Raw genomic sequence first — 18970 nt, forward strand, 5'->3', positions numbered from 1 at the left:
TGTGAGAGGAACTGCTGCAGGCACCTGACCATAGCTTAGTGTGCGTGCACAAAGAGAAAGGATTACATCCACTGATTTTTCTGCTTTGAAAAGGAGATTTTTCTCTACCTTGATCACCATTCTTGATCTCCCTCCTTTGTTACAGGTGACTGGTATGAACAACTTTATCCACTCACAGTTACGCTGAAGGACTGTATTGGAGAGGTGGTGACCAGGGCAAAGCAATCAATGTCTTTTGTTCTGCTTCAGGAGCTTGCATGTAGCTTGCCACAATGCTTAATGCTGACCCTAAGAAGAGATATTGTCTTCAGTCAAGCAGTAGGTGCTTCTTCCATTTCATAAACTTATTTGTTTTGTTTTGTTGCAGAGCTGTCGACTTAAACCGTGCCAGGTTTAACTGAGGGAGGCTTTCATTTTATTTTTGAAAAACAACTTAGAGTATAAAGGCATGTGGCTATCCCAGTGAATGGTATTCTGTCCATAGCATACAGTGGAAAAGTAGATCAGTCCTTTTCTGTCTCTACAAAAGTTGCCTTAGTGCTGCAGTACTCCACTGAGACACCAAAGGACAAGTCTCCATCTTACTACTGGTGACTCGGTCACATTTGGAAGGTGTTTGGCAAACTGCTGCTCCCTGGACTTTTTACTTTGTGTATTCAGATGCTCAAGGGCCATTCAGATATACCAGAAAATACACTATTAATCCATGGTGCAAGTACAAGAGATTGTCTTGGTTGTTTCTGCCAGTGCTTCTGAAGCCACCTCTCATATGTTTGGTGGTGCCTCCAACCATGTCCTGACAGTAGAACACAACTGGTTTTACACAAGATCTACCCAAGCAGTCTTCAGCTGCTGTTATCATTACTGTAGGCAATGCCTTAGGTGAAAACAGCAAAGATGACACCTCTATGCCACAGAAGTGGAAGCTTCCCACACTGTTGGAAAATGCATTTTAATTCAGAATACCCTTTCATGATGAACACATTTTCAGCTCCACAGGCCCTTCCTCAGGGAACAACAAAAATGTGCAAACTGTTTTGTCAATAATGCAAAATCCAATTACCCATTTTAGTCATTAATGTAAGATATTCCACATAATAGAAAAATATGGAAGCATAATACTTCCACGCTTTAAAAAGGAAACATGGTCTTCATCTGAGCAGTCATGAAGTGCACAATGGTGCAATGGTGTTCTGCCCATTCACAAGGGGCCTTTTTGGCTTCCCCTTCCAGCAGCAGTTGGTGTTCCTTTGGAGCAGCATATAATGAGACATTAGGAGCCTCCCATGACTGCACAGATGTGCTTTTCTGCTCATGCCGAGAGGACTTTGGATCTGGGACAACAGTAACACAGTGCAAAGATGTTTCCCTTTTTCACATCTAGACAAATGGTTTTGGTATTTTAAAATGAGATATTAAGTGCAGAACTTGTATGTTTCCATGTTTTTGCAGTAATGTCATACCTGTTCTTTGTGAAATATACATATATAATGCCATAATCATTAATTAATAATGTGAAGATGTGCCTGGTGACTCTACAGACCTGATTCATTCCTAAGATGGAGCATAGGGATGTGAGCAGATAAATAGATGTTTTACAAGCCAGGAGTGTAGTTTCATGTTACACTATGCAGCAAATGAACAAATGTGCTGCTTTTGGAAACAAAATCATGTCTTACGGGATATGGTTGCACTTATACACCTATTTAGAAAACATGGTTTCAGTGTAAGGTGCAGAACAGGGGGGAAAGCACAAACTGGAGATTTGATTTCAAAAACATGAAATCAAGAAAAGTTAAATTAGTCAATTTTATCTAGTGGCAGGATAATGGTCCATTGCTCAGTGGGAGGCTTTTAATAATCCAAATATTCACTCTCTTTCCTACTGTTTGCTCATCTTCTCCTTTCAATGGCTAAATTCATATTATAAGGACAGGCTGCACACCAAAACAACTAGCTAGGCTTGATTCCTTCAGATCTCTGGAAATGCTATGATCTGTGTCAATGCCTTATTATTCTATAAAATATGTGCTTGATCTAAAAACTCTTAGGGTGTTTTTAATCTGTCATGTTTCTTCTGTAGTACTATTTGAGAATAAATGCTTTAGATATATATTTCCAACATTCAGCTTCACAGACAAAAGAGTGGGACTTGGTTCAAGCTGAATTTGTGTTATTAATGCTGAGTGAATTTTGTAAATGACTCTTGTTATCTTTCTTTCTTTCTAATATAATTGGTTTCTGTTTATTTGGTTATTGTCGTTACTCTAGCTTGCTGGATTGGTCTGTGGGTTTATAATCAAATTGCACTCCAGTTTGCGGGATCAAGGCTTCCTGCAGCAGCTTCATACAGTCGGGCTAATCGTTCAGTATGAAGGACTCCTCAGTACATATAGTAAGTGTTATACACTCAGATGGCTACATTAAAGTGTTCTAAAAAAGCTAAGAAGAATAGACAAGAGCTCTTGGTGAGGAGATCTTGGCAGTTTTGCTCCTCTCTAGTTGTCCTGCTCCTGTGGTGAGCTAAACCATAGCTTTGTTTAAGACAGAGCTTTCCAAACTCTGTGTCGCGACACGTTAGTGTGTAACTATGTCTCATGAATGCTCCCAAGCTCCTCCCAGGGCTGGAAAGGGGTTAGTTTAACCTTCAGTTTGCTAGTAAAAGTGATTTACTGTGTCATGAAAAGCCTTAAAAAGTCTGTCACCTTAAAGCCTTAAAAAGTCTGTCACCAAAAGTTTGGAAAGCTCTGGTTTATGGTGATGTCCAAACCCAGGTTTATGGTTTAGTTCTCTCCAGACAAACCAAGAGCCACAAACCATTGGACTAACTTCTGTTATTGCTCATGGTTAGTCTACAGAGAACTAAACCACGAACCTGGGTTCAGATTGCACTCTTAAAACAAGCAATGTTGTTGCTCAGCATAGCAGCAGAATGACAGTGGAAGGGAGCAAAGTAGCTGCTATCTCTCCCTCTAGAAATCTGCATGTTCAAGCTAAGCCAAGCCATGGTTTGGTTTACTGTGATGTGTGGACCAGGCCATTTTGGTATTTCTGATACCCAGCTGTGTGCCAATTTCTTTTATTTTTAACATTTATTGAACATTTATATATATATATTGTAGAGATTCTCAGCTATGTTTATTTGGAAGTATAAGATCTAGCAGCAGAATGGATGGCTGAATAAACATATTTAGTACTATATTGATTATTTTATTTCAGAAGACCATTGAAGGGTGAGACAGTTTGTTGTCTTTACCTGACCTGCATTATATTGTATGTGCTTTGTTTTCTATTAACTTGGATCCAAACAGTGATTATTTTTTTCTTCTATTTGCCACTGCAACTGTGGCCCTTCATACCACATTTCATGCCATTTGAAAGAGCTCCCTTGACTCTCAGGAGCAGCTTTCTTGGGAGTACAAGGGGGTGGGATTATGGAAACCAAACTCAATTTTCCTCCTCTGGCTCCAGCCAGTGTGTTTTAACTGGTATAAATAGACTGATACCAGTATAAAAAGACACTACCATATTTTTTGCTCTATAAGACTCACTTTTTCCCTCCTAAAAAGTAAGGGGAAATGTGTGTGCGTCTTATGGAGCGAATGCAGGCTGTGCAGCTATCCCAGAAGCCAGAACAGCAAGAGGGATTGCTGCTTTCCCTGTGCAGCGATCCCTCTTGCTGTTCTGGCTTCTGAGATTCAGAATATTTTTTTTCTTGTTTTCCTCCTCCGAAAACTAGGTGCGTCTTGTGGTCTGGTGCGTCTTATAGAGCGAAAAATACGGGTATATATGTTGTTGTCTTTCCATTTGTAAACCATACTTCCAGGTTATGCTTTGGGATATAAATATCTGAGTGTTACTATTCCAAGTACTTGACCATTTTATCTTGCTGATCAGAACTACTGTGTTAGGAGGGCTCTAGGCTACTAGTGTTACAGATGCAAACTGTGGCTGAATGATGTACAGTATAAATGTGCATCGTGGAGCTACTACCAATTTTGCATGACAAACTGCCTAGATTTGCTAGACCCGAGTCTATCACACTATCCATTGAATTAAACTTGCTTACTATTTCAAAAGCATTGATAATTCCCTACTTTTGCTTTACAACTGAGCTAGGAGTGCCCCGATGAATAAACTATGGGTGACATCCAAAAATGTGACAGCAGACTTCTCCCCTCCCCCAATCTGCTCCAGGGAGCTTCTCAACTTTCCAGACCACTGGTGGTTGGACACTGTTAGATTTCACTTTGTGTTTGCTACTGTGAATAAGCATCCTTAACAGGCAAACAAAATGGAAATATTATAATCAGCTCCATAAAAAGAGCAGTTGATAACTGCATAAGCTCTTGCATAATTAAACCTATTGTCTATGTGACTGGCTTTTGCATCATAACACTTGTGGTTACATCTGTTGTTCTGGTTAAAAAACTTCTTATGGATAAAATCCTATATGTGAAATAACCATCAGACCTGCAATTCATACACGTGATGCTGGCTTTGTGGGAAAGCAGAAATATCCATGGAAGGTACAGGGCAGATTTTACATAGTCCTAATCAAAATTTTAAAAATTGGAACAGGCATATTTGTGCAGATACATGGTCAATGTGGAAATAACAGATTAACATATGACATTGGCTCTGAAGCTTAGGAACTCTTTTCTTACATGTTGTTAAAATTGAAATAGACCAGTTAGAGCTTGTCTGTCATATTTTTCTTTTCATTCTATTTTGTAATTTAATTTTCATTCTCTGAAGGTGAAGAAATTGGAATGCTAGAAGACATGGCTGTGGGAATATCAGATTTACAAAAAGTCATGTTTAAAATAACTGAAGCCAAATCAGATGACCTATTGCCTATTATAACTGGAAGGCGGTGAGTGTTATCTGTTTCCTGAAACAAAGGCATAACATTATGCTGCGCCAGAAAAATCAAATGGAAACTCATCTAATGCTTTTTCTAGCTGCTCTGCAAATGTATTTGTGTAACTATGATTTGTAACAAATGGACAGAATGGGCTATAAATGCCCTGAAGAGGCTTGTAAAGATAATAGTCTTCTGGAATATATCAGTATTTGTGAGAGAAATAGATAATTGTATAAAGCACTGCCACTCTCCTCTGGTATTGAAATCCTTGCATATTTATTGAAGAATGGCATTTTCTTACCAGCTTTTTGCCTGTGTATACAAAACACCCTTTACACAGAAGTGTAAGAGAACTTTTTTTTTTAAGTTACTTTCCCAAGAGAGTTGGGAGTGTTTATGTCAAAACACCCACCCACCCAGGGTTGCTACCACTAGCCAATCCTGCCAACTCCTTTGCCAACCAACCTTGCACCACACCTGGGCAACCTTTACCCCTGAGCAACCAACCCCCCCCCTTTACACCTCATGCGCCTGCTCACCCCTCCCCTCCCCACACAGCTTACACCAACCCATTTTAAATGATAGAGAAGGTGCTTCAGAGTGCAGTTTCCTGAAGCACCTCCCCCTCCATGAAACCTTCCTGCACCCATGTTTAACTGAGCGCGGGTGCTTCACAGAGTAAATTAGCAAACTGCTTTGTGAAATGCCTCCCCCTCCATAAACAGCTTGCCTGTCCTGCCTGCCACTCTGTTGTCATGCTGGAGTTTGTGTGGCCACCATGGTGTGGCTTTGTGAACAGCAGTGCTACAACAGCCTTTCGTTTTTGTGTACAAGGGAAGGTGTTTTTTAGTTGAAGCCTTGCTATCCCATTGAAACCTTGTGTAATATTCTTAGTAGTTAATTGGCTGTGCTTGAATGATAACAAACAGTGACTGAGAGCCCAGGAATTCTGGCTGCTTAACAGCTGCCTTGTTTGGTTTTGTTTTTAAAATCAGCCTCTTGCATTTATCTTGACCATCTTAAAATGCCATTGAAATAATAATACATTCAATTCCATCTATACATTCCTGTTTGCAAGGCTGGGTAAACGAGATTATTAGGTCTGTTTTCTTTGCAGCAATGGATAGAATTAGTTCTATATAAGTATTAGCAATATGCCTATCCTAGAGAAAAGAGAGACCAAACATTGAGATGTTTATAATGACAATATCAGTGTGAATGCTAGCCAGAGTCAGGGAACCTGTGGTGATACAAAGTTCTTTAGAACTTGCTTTTTGTCAAGTGGGATAAAATAACCTAAGCAAAAAATACTTAACAAATCTGTCAGTCAAAAACATTAATGTGTAACAAAATTTATATTTTTTAAAAGAAAAGCAAAACCTATACATCATCCAGAACTGCGTATGTAAATACACAGATACCATCACTTAAGTTCATCGGATAAACATAGGTTTATCTTCCCTGGCAGGATGACATTTTTATGTTGAGACTTCAATCTTTAGTATTTCTCTCACAAATTTTGACTTTGTACAGTTTTCCTCTCTGGAAATGTCCCACCTGCTTCTGGCAGTATCTCACTTTGACACCAGATTCCCTGCAGATCAAAGAAACTTGTTAGAACAATGACAATGCCTTTGCTTTTTAATTCCACACTTTACTACATTAGGAACTCTTCTGCAAGTGCAAAAACATTGATTCCTATCATTATAGGATATAAGAAACCATACAAGATAAAAGAAGCAATAAGAATACAATTAAAAATCAAATAATATCAAGCACAGAACATTAAAACTACCACAACAGGGAATCACAGGTGGGCAGAGTATTGTTGCACACATGCCCTGCTTGCAGAATTCCCTTTGGCATTTGGTTGGTCACCGTGAGAACAAGTTGCTGGACTAGATGGGCCATCATCGACTTGATGCAGGAGGCTCTTTTTCCTTTTTTATTATTTCTGGTGTTTTGGAAAATGATTGTTTGCTATTGCATGTGGCCGTGGCAAACTGTGGTTTGATCAAACCATGCCTTCCTACAAACCAGCAAGGGAGAAGGGAGTGCATTAGACTAAGGCATATCATTGTCATTAGCATGACACCAAGCCATGGTTTGGCATTATATGTGGATGTAGGAAGAGTTTTTGTAACTCTGTAGAAAGTGCTTCAAAAGTTTGTGTGCCCTCATTTTAATGCTAGACAAGCAGTAAGAAGGCTAAAAGCCTTTTCTCATTTTTTTTTTAAATTTTACTTATTAATCCTTTTTCCCACTTCAGTGAAAAAGTAATTATAAAGAAACAGTTTGTAATTAAATTTCTGATCCGATTGTTGTATAAATTTGCATGCTTTTAAGAAATAAAGAAAATTTTGATATCTTGACATTCTGAGGTTAAGACTTCGCCAATCACGAAGGAAATGTGATTTCTAGATTTAGCTTTAGCGTATTACATTCAAACCAAGGGAGGTTAGTAATTTAAATCTATGTTTTCTAAATATGTGTTAAGATACAGACAGGCTGCTAGTGTGTACTGGCTTTTTCTAAGTTAGTTTCATTTCGAGAGAGTCTTGTATCATAAGCAGAATGCCAGTTGAGCTGCTAGCAATGCCATGTGAAGAGCTGTGAGTAATACTCCTTTGTTTGTTAAGCAATGAGAGGCAGACAAGAGACAAATGGCAATGAAAGCTACTGGGCAGATGGAGTTGAATTCCAGTAATCCAGAAGAGGTACTATAGCTTCGTGCTCAGAGATGGAACATGCCCCCCCCCCCCGCCACCCAATACTTTTGAAGTCAGAACAGGAAGTGTGCCTGGAAGCAGAATGCTAAAAGTGTCTGTTGGGATGACCTTCATCAATAGTTTTTATCTTTTGGGGACCCAGGTCCCACCTTTAACCCCAGCATGCATTTTGAGACCCATTTATTGCATTTTATCAGATGTTTGTAAGGTGGTAGTGTTGCTGTTGTGACCCACCTTAAATCAAGCCATGACCCAGCAGTGGTTGCCATCCCATCCAGGTGGCCAGTAATCTACAGGACAGTTTTCAACACCTTTTCAGGTTCTTCTTCCGGGACTGCAAGAGACCTAAAAAGGATCAGCTTTCCATTTATGTTTCTGATTTAGGGCAGTGGCACCAAAAAAGTGCTCGCGCTCTCTCCCTCTTTTGGTTTATTTGAATTTGGTTAGGCTCCAGTACTTTTCATGATTTAGGAATATGTCCTCTGCCTCTTACATAAAGTTTATGTTGCCCAAGTGTAATTTAAACAACAACAACACCCAGAATTTTTCACTTACACATTGCACAAATCAGTCTTATTCTTTTGCTTTCCTAGGGGACATTATGTAATAGAAATCAAGCTCCCAGGAAGGATGTTTGAGCTGCTTCCACAAGAGATTAAAGAAGGGAAACTGCTCCATGTATATCCAGTTCTCTTTAATGTAGGAATCAATGAACAGCAAACACTCGCGGAGAGGTAAGTCATCAGGATTACGTTTCAGTTCTTGGGTATTTTGAACGAGACCACACAGCCTTTCTAAAGCTGCCCACCCATGGAGTAATAGGATAATTGCCTAGGAGACCAGACTACAGAGGGTACCAAGGTGCCAAAAACAGCATTTTTTGCCTCGTAGCCCATACAATGCAGGATGGCTGCTTGGTGCCAGAAAGTGAGACCTGTCTTTAACTGGAGGTGCAAAGGAGGCAAGTTCTCATTGTTTCTTGGTTTTAAAAAGTCATAAACAGTCTTCAGTAGCACAGCACAAATACCACAGGTGCCTACCCTTCTAATATGCAAAATGCAAGCTAATTCTACTACTGTAAAAGGTGACACAGAAAAAACAAAAATTTGATTGTAAGACTCATGAGTGGTTAGGATGGTGTGCCATCCCATGCTGTCTGTCACAAAGGCTTTAAATCCAAAAACCTTCCTCTGGTGATTCTGCTTTTTTATGTTAAAACAGCTACAAATAATTTAAATTCCCCAAATAATACAGCTACCCTCTGATACTTCCACAAGAAATGTCCTTTCAGCAGGGCCTCAGCAGAATGGCAAGCTGCACTCTGCCTCCTACCTCCATTCATGCAATGTTTTTGTACTTTTCGGTACTTTTGTATCGGTACAGGAAAATAGCACATCCTACACTTCATCACCTTTGGGGCTTTTTAAAATTCGGCGAATTCTGCAGTATTCATTTTGAATGTGGATTTCATTTTGACCATAGCTGACTCAGAATTAAGTACTACGGATTTTACAAGACTTTACTCTCAAGTAAATACACTAAATATGCTGAAGCTTTAATTGTATATTGTAACATTTAGTTTACAATATAATAATGTTCAAATTCAGCACTGTGGTTCAATGAGGCCAGAATCATACACCTACATTTTGACATGAGAACCCTATTGTCAGGTCTGCCTCTAGATCCCAGCTCACAGAGGACCAACGCCCGGTGGATATAATATACAAAGTCTTTATTGAAGTTTAGTTTCCATTTCAAGGCTCTGAGCGCGCAGACCCACGTCTCGACGCTAGACCGGCTAAGTCCCCTCTGACTCACTGCTCCTCCCACACCAGTTTAAGATCCTCGCCCGGCTCCACCTCCTATGCTGTTCTTTCCTTCGCTGGGTCTTTCTGCCCTCTGGGGTCTCCTCCTTCCTGGACTCTTCTGACGCTGACCCCCCTTGGTCTTCCCCTTCCTTCCGGCGGCTTTAGGACCTGGCTCCCTACCCGGGCTCCCTGCTGTGCCGCTCGCCTGTACATTTGAACTTGGCGCGCGCGCCCAGCCGGTAACCTTCCTCCTGACCGTTTCCCCGCTTCCTGATGTGGGCGTGACCAAACCTGACTCCTCTCCTCCCGCTGGTGGTGAGAGCACTGGTCCCGATTCCTGGGACTCCCCCTCCCCACTGCGCTCTGGTGGGGAAGCTGGTCCTGATTTCCAACTGCTGCTCAGGGACTCCCCGCTGGCCCCTTCCTCCTGGGGCTTCCCCCCTGGAACCCCCCTCGCCCTGGCCACCGGCGCTCCCTTCTGTGAGTCCTCCGATTCGCTGGAGAGGCTTGTGGAATAACTCTTTCCACTGTCACTGCCTGCTCCCCCCTCGTACTCCTCCTCCTCACTCTCCATTTGCTCCCCCTCCTGTGTCTCTCCTTCTGAACCCCTGACACCTATGTTCAAACCTACTGCTAAATAACAACGCAGTCTGTGTCTATTTAATGTAAGTCTCATAGAGTTCAATGGAAATTACAAGCCCATGAGCATAGAATTGCAGCCTGAGTGGCATGTGAGCTAGTTCCCATTTCTGAACCTTTCAGGGCCTTGAGGGAAACAGAACACACTTTGTTCTCGAATTAGGAAGTTGTAATTAAATGGTGTGCTCACAAAATGATTGATGATATAAAATAATAATACAGTGGTACCTCGGGTTACATACGCTTCAGGTTACATACGCTTCAGGTTACAGACTCTGCTAACCCAGAAATAGTACCTCAGGTTAAGAACTTTGCTTCAGGATGAGGACAGAAATTGTGCAGCGGCAGCAGGAGGTCCCATTAGCTAAAGTGGTGCTTCAGGTTAAGAACAGTTTCAGGTTAAGAACAGACCTCCAGAACAAATTAAGTTCTTAACCCGAGGTACAACTGTATTAATTCAGAGCTGAGGTGGTTGTTTCCTGTTCCATTTCTTTGGGTGGAAAATGTCTGCTTGTGCAGAAATGCTGCTTCTTTGCCAACTGGTCTTCTGTGATTGCTTAGGTTTGGAGATACCTCTTTGCAAGAAACTGTTAACCAGGAAAATCTGGAGCTGCTGAAAGAGTATTACAAGCTGTTCACAGAAAAAATGCCTCCTGATTGTAAGTATTTAAAAATGTCTGTCTTGGTTCGTTAATCATGTTGAAGTTGTTATGCTTAAATGTTATTCATATGAAGTTATTTACATTCATTTATAAGTGTATGAATCTCAATATAAGCCTAATGGTGGGTTTATTTATTATTTATCTAATTACAAATTCTGGGTTGCAAATACTGCCCTGTTATTCTCCCAAATCCTCTTCGCTTGAAATAAAATTTCCCACTGGTATCAGTGGAAATTGGCTTAAGGATTAGATAGGATAATATTGAAACCATGTTTCCATAGATGTTCTGTTGCCCTAATTGAAAAATTATTCTCTACAGTTTATCCTCGGGTGTCTTGATTATGCTGATTAAAATGATTATAGCAATGCAAGTCGTTGTTTTCTTCTGACGTGTCCTGGTGTGTGGCATTGCTGGTCTGGGTAATCTACAGACTTGAGCCCTTAAGTTGTTATTTCAATTAACTTTTTCAAAATTGAAAGTGCATAGCTCCTTCCTTTTTAGTAACCTGCATTGCCTTCTTACTTCACTGTAAGGGACGTGGGTGGCGCTGTGGTCTAAACCACTGAGCCTCTTGGGCTTGCTGATTAGAGGGTCGGCAGTTCAAATCTGCGCTATGGGGTGAGCTTTCATTGCTCTGTCCCAGCTTCTGCCAACCTAGCAGTTTGAAAGCACCCCAGTTCAAGTAGATAAATAGGTACCAATGTGGCGGGAAGGTAAATGGCATTTCCGTGCGCTCTGGTTTCTGTCACAGTGGCCCATTGCACCAGAAGCTATTTAGTCATGCTGGCCACATGACCCGGAAATCTGTCTGTGGACAAACGCTGGCTCCCTCGGCCTGAAGCGAGATGAGCACCACAACCCCACAGTCACCTTTGACTGGACATAACCATCCAGGGGTCCTTTACCTTTATCTTTTTACCTCTTTTTACCTCTTTTATATTTGCTGCTGCAAGTCTTGGCATTGTTGCTCCTTCCAGATCTGCAACTCTAAGGTCTCTTCTGCATCTCCCTTGAAAATGCATTTATACACCAATAATCTCTAAATTGGCTGCAACCACCTTGGAAGGAGATCTTGCATCATAATATAAAGCTCACTGATGGTTTCAGCTCATGTGTTAAAGCCATGGAAGGAAGGCAGCAATGTTATACAGACCAACCAGCTGCCACCTCTCTTCAGCCCACGTTGAAGATCTGTGCTATTTTGGCATAGATGGGAAGGGATGGGCAGCAGCATAGCTAAACTCCCTCTCTCTGCTTGCGGATCCTCCAGTTTGTTGATGATCCCCACAGCCAAAAAAAATGCAGGGTGGGGGAAGATGTGTGGTTTAGCTCTAGCCCAAAACCTGAAGTAAGGAAGGGAAACATAGCCAAAGTAAGTTCAGTGCTGCAATCCAGCTTTTGCTCCCTTGCTGAAATCCAAGCCCCACTTACATGGAAATATGCCCTACTGAATTTGATAGGATTTAGTTCTAAGTAGACGTAGTAAGGACAGTTCTGGAAAGTGGTAATTTGCCCAATTAAAAGCCCCTCTTCAACCCAGACCAATCTGACTGAATTTACCTGATCCAGGTCCTGCCTAAAAAATCCTCAAAGCGGTCATCTCTCTCTCTCAGAACCTGTCACCTAGCAATACTGCTGACCAGGCTTGCAATGTCATAATAGCCTTGAACTTGGACTGTCACAGTCACAGAATACTTTTCCCTTCGAAACATAAACAGACATAAATACATCATTTCTCCACAAGGGGTCACAGTGAGCTTGACCTCATCTGTTGATGAGGTTGCACCACGTCCAGATTTTTTGTGTGGCTGGGAGACGTTATATCAGAGGGTTTTTATTGGTGCAGGTAGCTTACTGCCACAACTGTTTGAGCATTTTTCCCCCTGTTGATTGTAGTTCCTATATACAACTGGCTTGTTTATGGGACCTTTTTTCTAAGACACATTAGTGCTTTGTATTTCTTCACGACACCGGAACAAATTTATAGCATACCTGTATTATGTAAACTAATATTTATTTGATCCTGAAATGATTTAACTGTTGAACTCAGGGAAATAGGACTATCAGTTCTTCAAGAGTTGCAAAACGATTCGTTTTCTGTCGTCAGAATATGAACGTAACTTTTATTGTGAGTGGAGTGAGAGCTTTAGGTGACAAAGGCTGTATTTTGGCTGCTTTATAGTAGTTGCAAACACTGTCATGATATTCAGTTCATTGAACTAAGATTCTCTATGTCTGCTTCCTAACATTTGTATTCTGTCTAAGTGCCTGAACGCCCCAGAAAAAAAATATATAATCTTAGGCTGTGTTCACATTACTATTGGCTCTAGCATTCTCCCACCACTGGTGTTTGAAGCTGTGTACACATGATGCTAACCACAATCCATCTCTATCCTGGAGTTTATTGAGAAATATTGCTGTCTGATGCATTTTCTCTTAAACCAGCTTCCATTGAACCTGAGAATGTAAGCCACATTCACTTTGCAGTTAAGGTTAAGCTGAGGTGTGTACATTTGAGATAGCAGGTGCACACGTGCAGATAACAGCTTCATGATCAGGAGATGAGAGGTTGCCGGTGTGGGGAAATCAAACAGCTATTGTGCACTGAGTGAAGACATCCCCACACCATCTCTGGTGTGACAGCAAAGTGCAAAAGTCACTTGAAATGTGGGCGGGCGTTTGTGGCCTCACTACATTTTAAATTGTGAATATGTACATAACCCCAGTCATAGAAAAGCAGTCTTCAGAATCTGGCAGCTTGATTCCTTTTTGGGTGAGACAGCCTATTACTTCACATGTTGCTTCTCTTGGAAACATATGCCAGGTTTGCACCCTAACCATCCCTGGCACAACTGAAACTCTGATTGTGCCTATGAGCAATGTGGGCAGACCACGAAGGCTTCATTTTTAAAAATGTCATTATTCAACAGGAACGTATTTATACCGTGGTTTTAAGTGCAGTGCAGCATTTTTCCAGATTCATGCCTTCATTATTGTTGTTGCTTTAAATTGCCTCCTTGCTGTGACATGACAGGTGACTCAATTCTTTGTGAGTTCATTTGTGCGATAGAACCAAGCATGCATTTCCTTGCAGCGAAGAGAGTAATTACACTGCACATAGGCTTCTGGGCTTTTGCTTGCTGAGATCTTCAGCAGCTACTGGAATTAGTGCTAATCAGGTTGAACTTTTTTATATATAAAAAACCCCAAAAACAAAACCATGACAGTTAATCAGAAAATTACTTTCTTCTGCTTTTGCTATGTTCTGACTTTGATATTTGAAACAGCCATATATATAATCTGAAAATCAGTGGAAAGGTAAGTGCTATATAAAGGACCCTCTCAGCCTGAAGCTAGAATAATGACTGCAGTAGCCTTAGAGCAGGCTTTTGCTTTATTCTCTACCTGTATGCAGCCATAGCATAAATATATTATAAAGATTCTCAGCATTTCCAAATGAATCTGCAATTATTTGTAGCTCTTGCCCAAAAAATCAGTATGCATATCGAACTTCTGAGGGCCAAATGTGGCATGATATGAGAGATCATTACAGTCGTACCTTAGAAGTCGAACCAAATCCATTCCGGAAGTCCGTTCAACTTCCAGAATGTTCAAAAACCAAAGTGTGGCTTCTGATTGGCTGCAGGAAGCGCCTGCAGCCAATCGGAAGCCACTGAAGCCCCGTCAGACTTCCATGGATAAAGCATCCTTTATGAAGGCTGGCCACCAGAACTGTACCCAGCATTCCAAGTATCTTCATACTGCAATGGCATTATGAAACTGGCGGTTTTATTTTTAATCTCTTTCCTAATTATCCCTAAAATGAAATTGACCCTTTTCACAGCTGCTACATACAGAGTCTACATCTTCCTCACACTGTGACCACAATATCTTGTTTCTGCTCAGTTAACTCGAGACCCCATTAACGTATATGTAAAAGTATGGGGGCTTTTTTTATCCCAATGTGCATCACTTCATACTTGCTTTCATTGAATTGCATTTGCCTTGTTACTGCCCATTCACCCACTTTGGTGAAATCCTTTTGGAGTTCTGTACAATCCCTTTTTGTTTTAACCTCCCTGAACAATTTGACATCATCAGCAAACTTGGGCGCCTCACTGCTTACCCTTACAAACAAATTAAATATCACAGGTCCCAATACCAGTCCATGAGGGATTGCATTTTCTATATCCCTCCACTGTAGGAACTGTCCATTTATTCCTGCATCCTGTTCCTTAACAAAATACTGATCCATTAGAGGACCTCTCTTATGCCATGACTGCTAAGCTTACCTAGGACATTTGGTGAGGGGGGTTATTTAAAACTTTTTGAAAGCCTAAGTAAAAAGGTAAAGGTAAAGGACCCCTGACAATTAAGTCCAGTGGCAGACGACTCTGGGGTTGCGGTGCTCATCTCACTTTACTGGCCGAGGGAGCCAGCGTACAGCTTCCGGGTCATGTGGCCAGCATGGTTAAGCTGCTTCTGGCGAACCAGAGCAGTGCACAGAAATGTCATTTACCTTCCCTCTGGTGTGGTACCTATTTATCTACTTGCACTTCATGCTTTTGAACTGCTAGGTTGGCAGGAGCACAGACCGAGCAACAGGAACTCACCCCGTCGCAGACACTGCCGGCACGCAAGCACCCTGCAACCGCCTCTTCCTTTACATCCTCCCTCTTCACCTTGGCTCCCCCTTCCACTCACCTTCTCCACCTCCCGCCAATTTCTGACGGATGCGCACAACAAGGCTCCGTCTCTTCCTTTCTTGTGGAAAGAGCTCGGAGGGGTGGAGGGAGAGAGAGAGAGAGCGGCCCCAACCTTGTGGCCAGATCGCCACTGTGGAGCCAGCAGAGAGAGCTCCGGACTGCAGGAAAGCATCCAGAGCCTTCCCGCTGGCAGGGATAACCCTGGTGCTGGAGGCGCGCAGGCACCAAGCCCCCGCTCCGCATCGCACTACATCCCCGCACTCTCCCCGGACTCTCTGGCGCCCTCCAAACCTTGGCACCATAGTTCCCCGCGCCACTATCAATGGTAAAGACGTCCCTGGTCCTAGAAGAAGACAAAGCAGATTCCACAAGCCTGGGATTTGCTCCAGCTTGCCAGATATTTAAAAGGAAATTCCTAGCAGGCTTGCTAGCCTGCATTTATTATTTACTTGAAATAAACTTGTGCATACATTTATGGTGGTTCTGTACTTTCCATTAGCCCCTCTTCTCTCTCTTTTTCCTTATTGCTGCTTTGCTCTTTGCACATCCTGCAATTATGCAAAGTGCAGCACAAAGAGCAGATAACAGACCAGAGGCAGAAGTGCAACAGGTTATGGAATCGGTCCTCTTACCATTTAATATAGAGGTACTGAAGATGGTTGGAACTTCAGAAAAAAGCTCTTAGATAGCAGGGGCTGTGTGAACAAGCAGAAACCTGTTTGGTCAGTCATTAAAAGACGGCATTGCTGTGTTTGAGGAAAATCCTCATGCATTCAAAATGAGACTTTAACTATAGCAGCTTTACTTTCCTGAGGAAATCCTTGACTCAGCATAGCCGTTATCACACGCTCTATTTCTTCTTCTTCTTCTTCCCAGGCCTACCACATTTTCAAGAACAGAATGACTTAAAAGGATTACTAGAAAATCTCCATCAAAATATTCAGGCTAAAAAAAGAAAGAATGTAGAAATCATGTGGCTGGCTGCAACGGTAAGAAACCTCATTTTAAAGCAATTCGTTTAATTTTGTTCTGACTTGTTGAAATGAACTTTGGCAAGAGAATGCAAATAAGGGAAGCTTAGCAGCTTGCTGCTTGTGGTGGTGGTGGTGGGGACTCGGATGACATCTGCAAGTGACTCATGAAGCCTTTTAATGCCCAAAGTACTTTATTAAATTTGCATCTTTCCATAAAACTATTGGGATGCGGGTGGCGCTGTGGGTTAAACCACAGAGCCTAGGACTTGCCGATCAGAATGTCAGCGGTTTGAATCCCCGTGACGGGGTGAGCTCCCGTTGCTCGGTCCCTGCTCCTGCCAACCTAGCAGTTCGAAAGCACATCAAAGTGCAAGTAGATAAATAGGTACCACTATGGCGGGAAGGTAGAAATCATTTTGTCAGAGGACAGTAGGCATCATCATGGATGCAGTTCCTATAACCAGGAACATATTGTAGCCCCAACTTTACTACAGCTCTGACTCAGAACAGTATGTAACTTGTATGCTTACTGTACTGTATAGAAATCTGACGCTGAAAAATATCCACAAACTACATTTGGAGTGGGGGGAGTAGTCCTTGTATCAATAGGACTCTTCACATTTGAAAATGTGTGTGCAGTGTCTCTTGAGGGGGAGTGAGGTCAGGCTTCCTGTACATAGAACTGCTCCTCATTTCTTAGCCGAGACCAAAGATGGGGAATCTGTGGCTCTCCAAATGTTGTTGGACTACACTTCCCATCATTCCAGACTATTCCCCATGCCAACTGGAGCTGATACTGAATAGCAGCTGGAAAGCCACATGTTCCCATCCTTGGTCTATACCCTCCAAACTTATGAATCTCATTTTCTAGGTCCCTGGCACCATACATCTTCAGCCCATGACAAATGTTGCAAATTCTCGAAGATACGTTTATGTAGACATTCATACATTAGTCTTTGCACATCATTTCCATTTCTTTGTTGAAGAATTTGGATTTTGGGGCTCAGGAAGGTCCCAACTCAGAAATAGGATTTAAAGAAGCTAGGTAAACAAAAATGGCTAGAGATAATAATGATGATGATGATGATGATGATGATGATGATGGAGGACCCCCTGGGACTAGATCTTTGAGGCCCTGGTTTGCAGGCTTGCAATCATTGTCTATTACTCCATATGAATGAATAGCAGTATATTCATCCTATCATATAAATTCATATTTATGGAAAGCAAAATGTTAATTATTCATAATGATCCAGCTTTTACTTTTGTAGAAGCTGACTGGCCCTGGGCACAATGCAAAACATAACACTGCTTGGTTATTTGTTTTCATGAACTTGACACCACTAACACATACATTTAGGCAGTTAACATTCTCTAATTGGGTAATTAAGGATGTAGATATTTTCCTGACAGAGGCCCCACAAATCTCCTGTGTATAAGTTAATTGAGTTTCTTTTCTCGGTGATTTTCACTGGATTAACTGCTGGTTGCAATAGCAGATATGAAAACAAAACAATTGCAATATCGTGAACGGACCTCTGAAAATCTGACAGGTGCATACCCTCCAAGATCCTACATTTTTGGCTCCCACTCTCTCATGCAAGTCCAACCTCCCCCCCTCCCCGCTCCTCCCTCTCTATCAAATTTTCCCCTTGAAGGGGCAGATTCGTGTGTCTCTCCACACACAGACACACCATGCCCCATCCGGACCAACCCCCCAGCCCATTTCCTCTCTTCCTCTCTGCACTCACTTTGCAGGACTTCTCACCCCTCACTAATATACTTTCATGTTAGTGAAAGTACATCAGTTATTGCAGACCTACGACATGGAGCAAGAACAGGGTAATGAAAAGGTGGTAAGATGGACTCAAAATTTTAGATGGGGAAAATTCCAGTGTTTTGTTTGGGAGAAAGCTTTGAATGACAGGTTCTCCCTACACTCCACGTACGCCTCCCAATACTAGTTGCTGGGAATTACAGGTGGGCAAAGTGCTGTTATGCTCGTGTCCAGCTTGCGAATTTCCCACAGGCATCCGGCTGGCCAATGGTGAGAACAGGATGCTGAACTAGATGGGCCTGATCCAGCAGACTTGTATAATGTTCTAGAAATTTAGGCGTTTTGGGTGGTAGCGGCAATCTCAAAACTGAAAGGGTTGCCTTCCCCAGAACTAGCAATTTCCCATTTACTCATTTTCCTTGCTAAGTAAGCAAGTTATACAGAAGGATTATGAAACAAGCGCATCTCCGTGTACAGTGGTACCTCGGGTTAAGTACTTAATTCCTTCCGGAGGCCCGTTCTTAACCTGAAACTGTTCTTAACCTGAAGACCACTTTATCTAATGGGGCCTCCCGCTGCCACTGCATGATTTCTGTTCTTATCCTGAAGCAAAGTTCTTAACCCGAGGTTAAGAGAGTCTGTAACCTGAAGCGTTTGTAACCCAAGGTACCACTGTACATTCCAACAGCCAGTTTCTTTTCCAACTCCTGCTGACTTCTGCAACCACCAAATAGCAGGAATCGTTTGGCATGACACTGTTTATTCTTGACGGAACTTCATTGCATTCCATTGCTGCTGAATTTGGAC

The 18970-nt window shown here is 42.0% G+C and overlaps 1 protein-coding gene across 7 annotated transcripts in view; it reads left to right on the forward strand.

Moving 5' to 3' along the window:
* INPP4B (inositol polyphosphate-4-phosphatase type II B) overlaps nucleotides 1-18970 on the forward strand; it is a gene marked incomplete at its 5' end in the record, with an annotated part of 286774 nt that overhangs the window by 245442 nt on the left and 22362 nt on the right. For all 7 annotated transcript variants that reach the window (XR_014160193.1, XR_014160194.1, XM_081876074.1 and 4 more), the window contains 6 exons: nucleotides 146-318; nucleotides 2272-2395; nucleotides 4759-4876; nucleotides 8190-8330; nucleotides 10605-10702; nucleotides 16289-16401. Coding sequence is in view for 5 of the 7 variants with exons in the window: in XM_081876074.1 (XP_081732200.1) it covers nucleotides 146-318; nucleotides 2272-2395; nucleotides 4759-4876; nucleotides 8190-8330; nucleotides 10605-10702; nucleotides 16289-16401 (767 nt within the window). The remainder of the gene's footprint in view (nucleotides 1-145; nucleotides 319-2271; nucleotides 2396-4758; nucleotides 4877-8189; nucleotides 8331-10604; nucleotides 10703-16288; nucleotides 16402-18970) is intronic.

The sequence above is a fragment of the Podarcis erhardii genome (assembly GCF_964252035.2).
Source record: "Podarcis erhardii genome assembly, chromosome: 9".
NCBI lineage: Eukaryota > Metazoa > Chordata > Lepidosauria > Squamata > Lacertidae > Podarcis > Podarcis erhardii.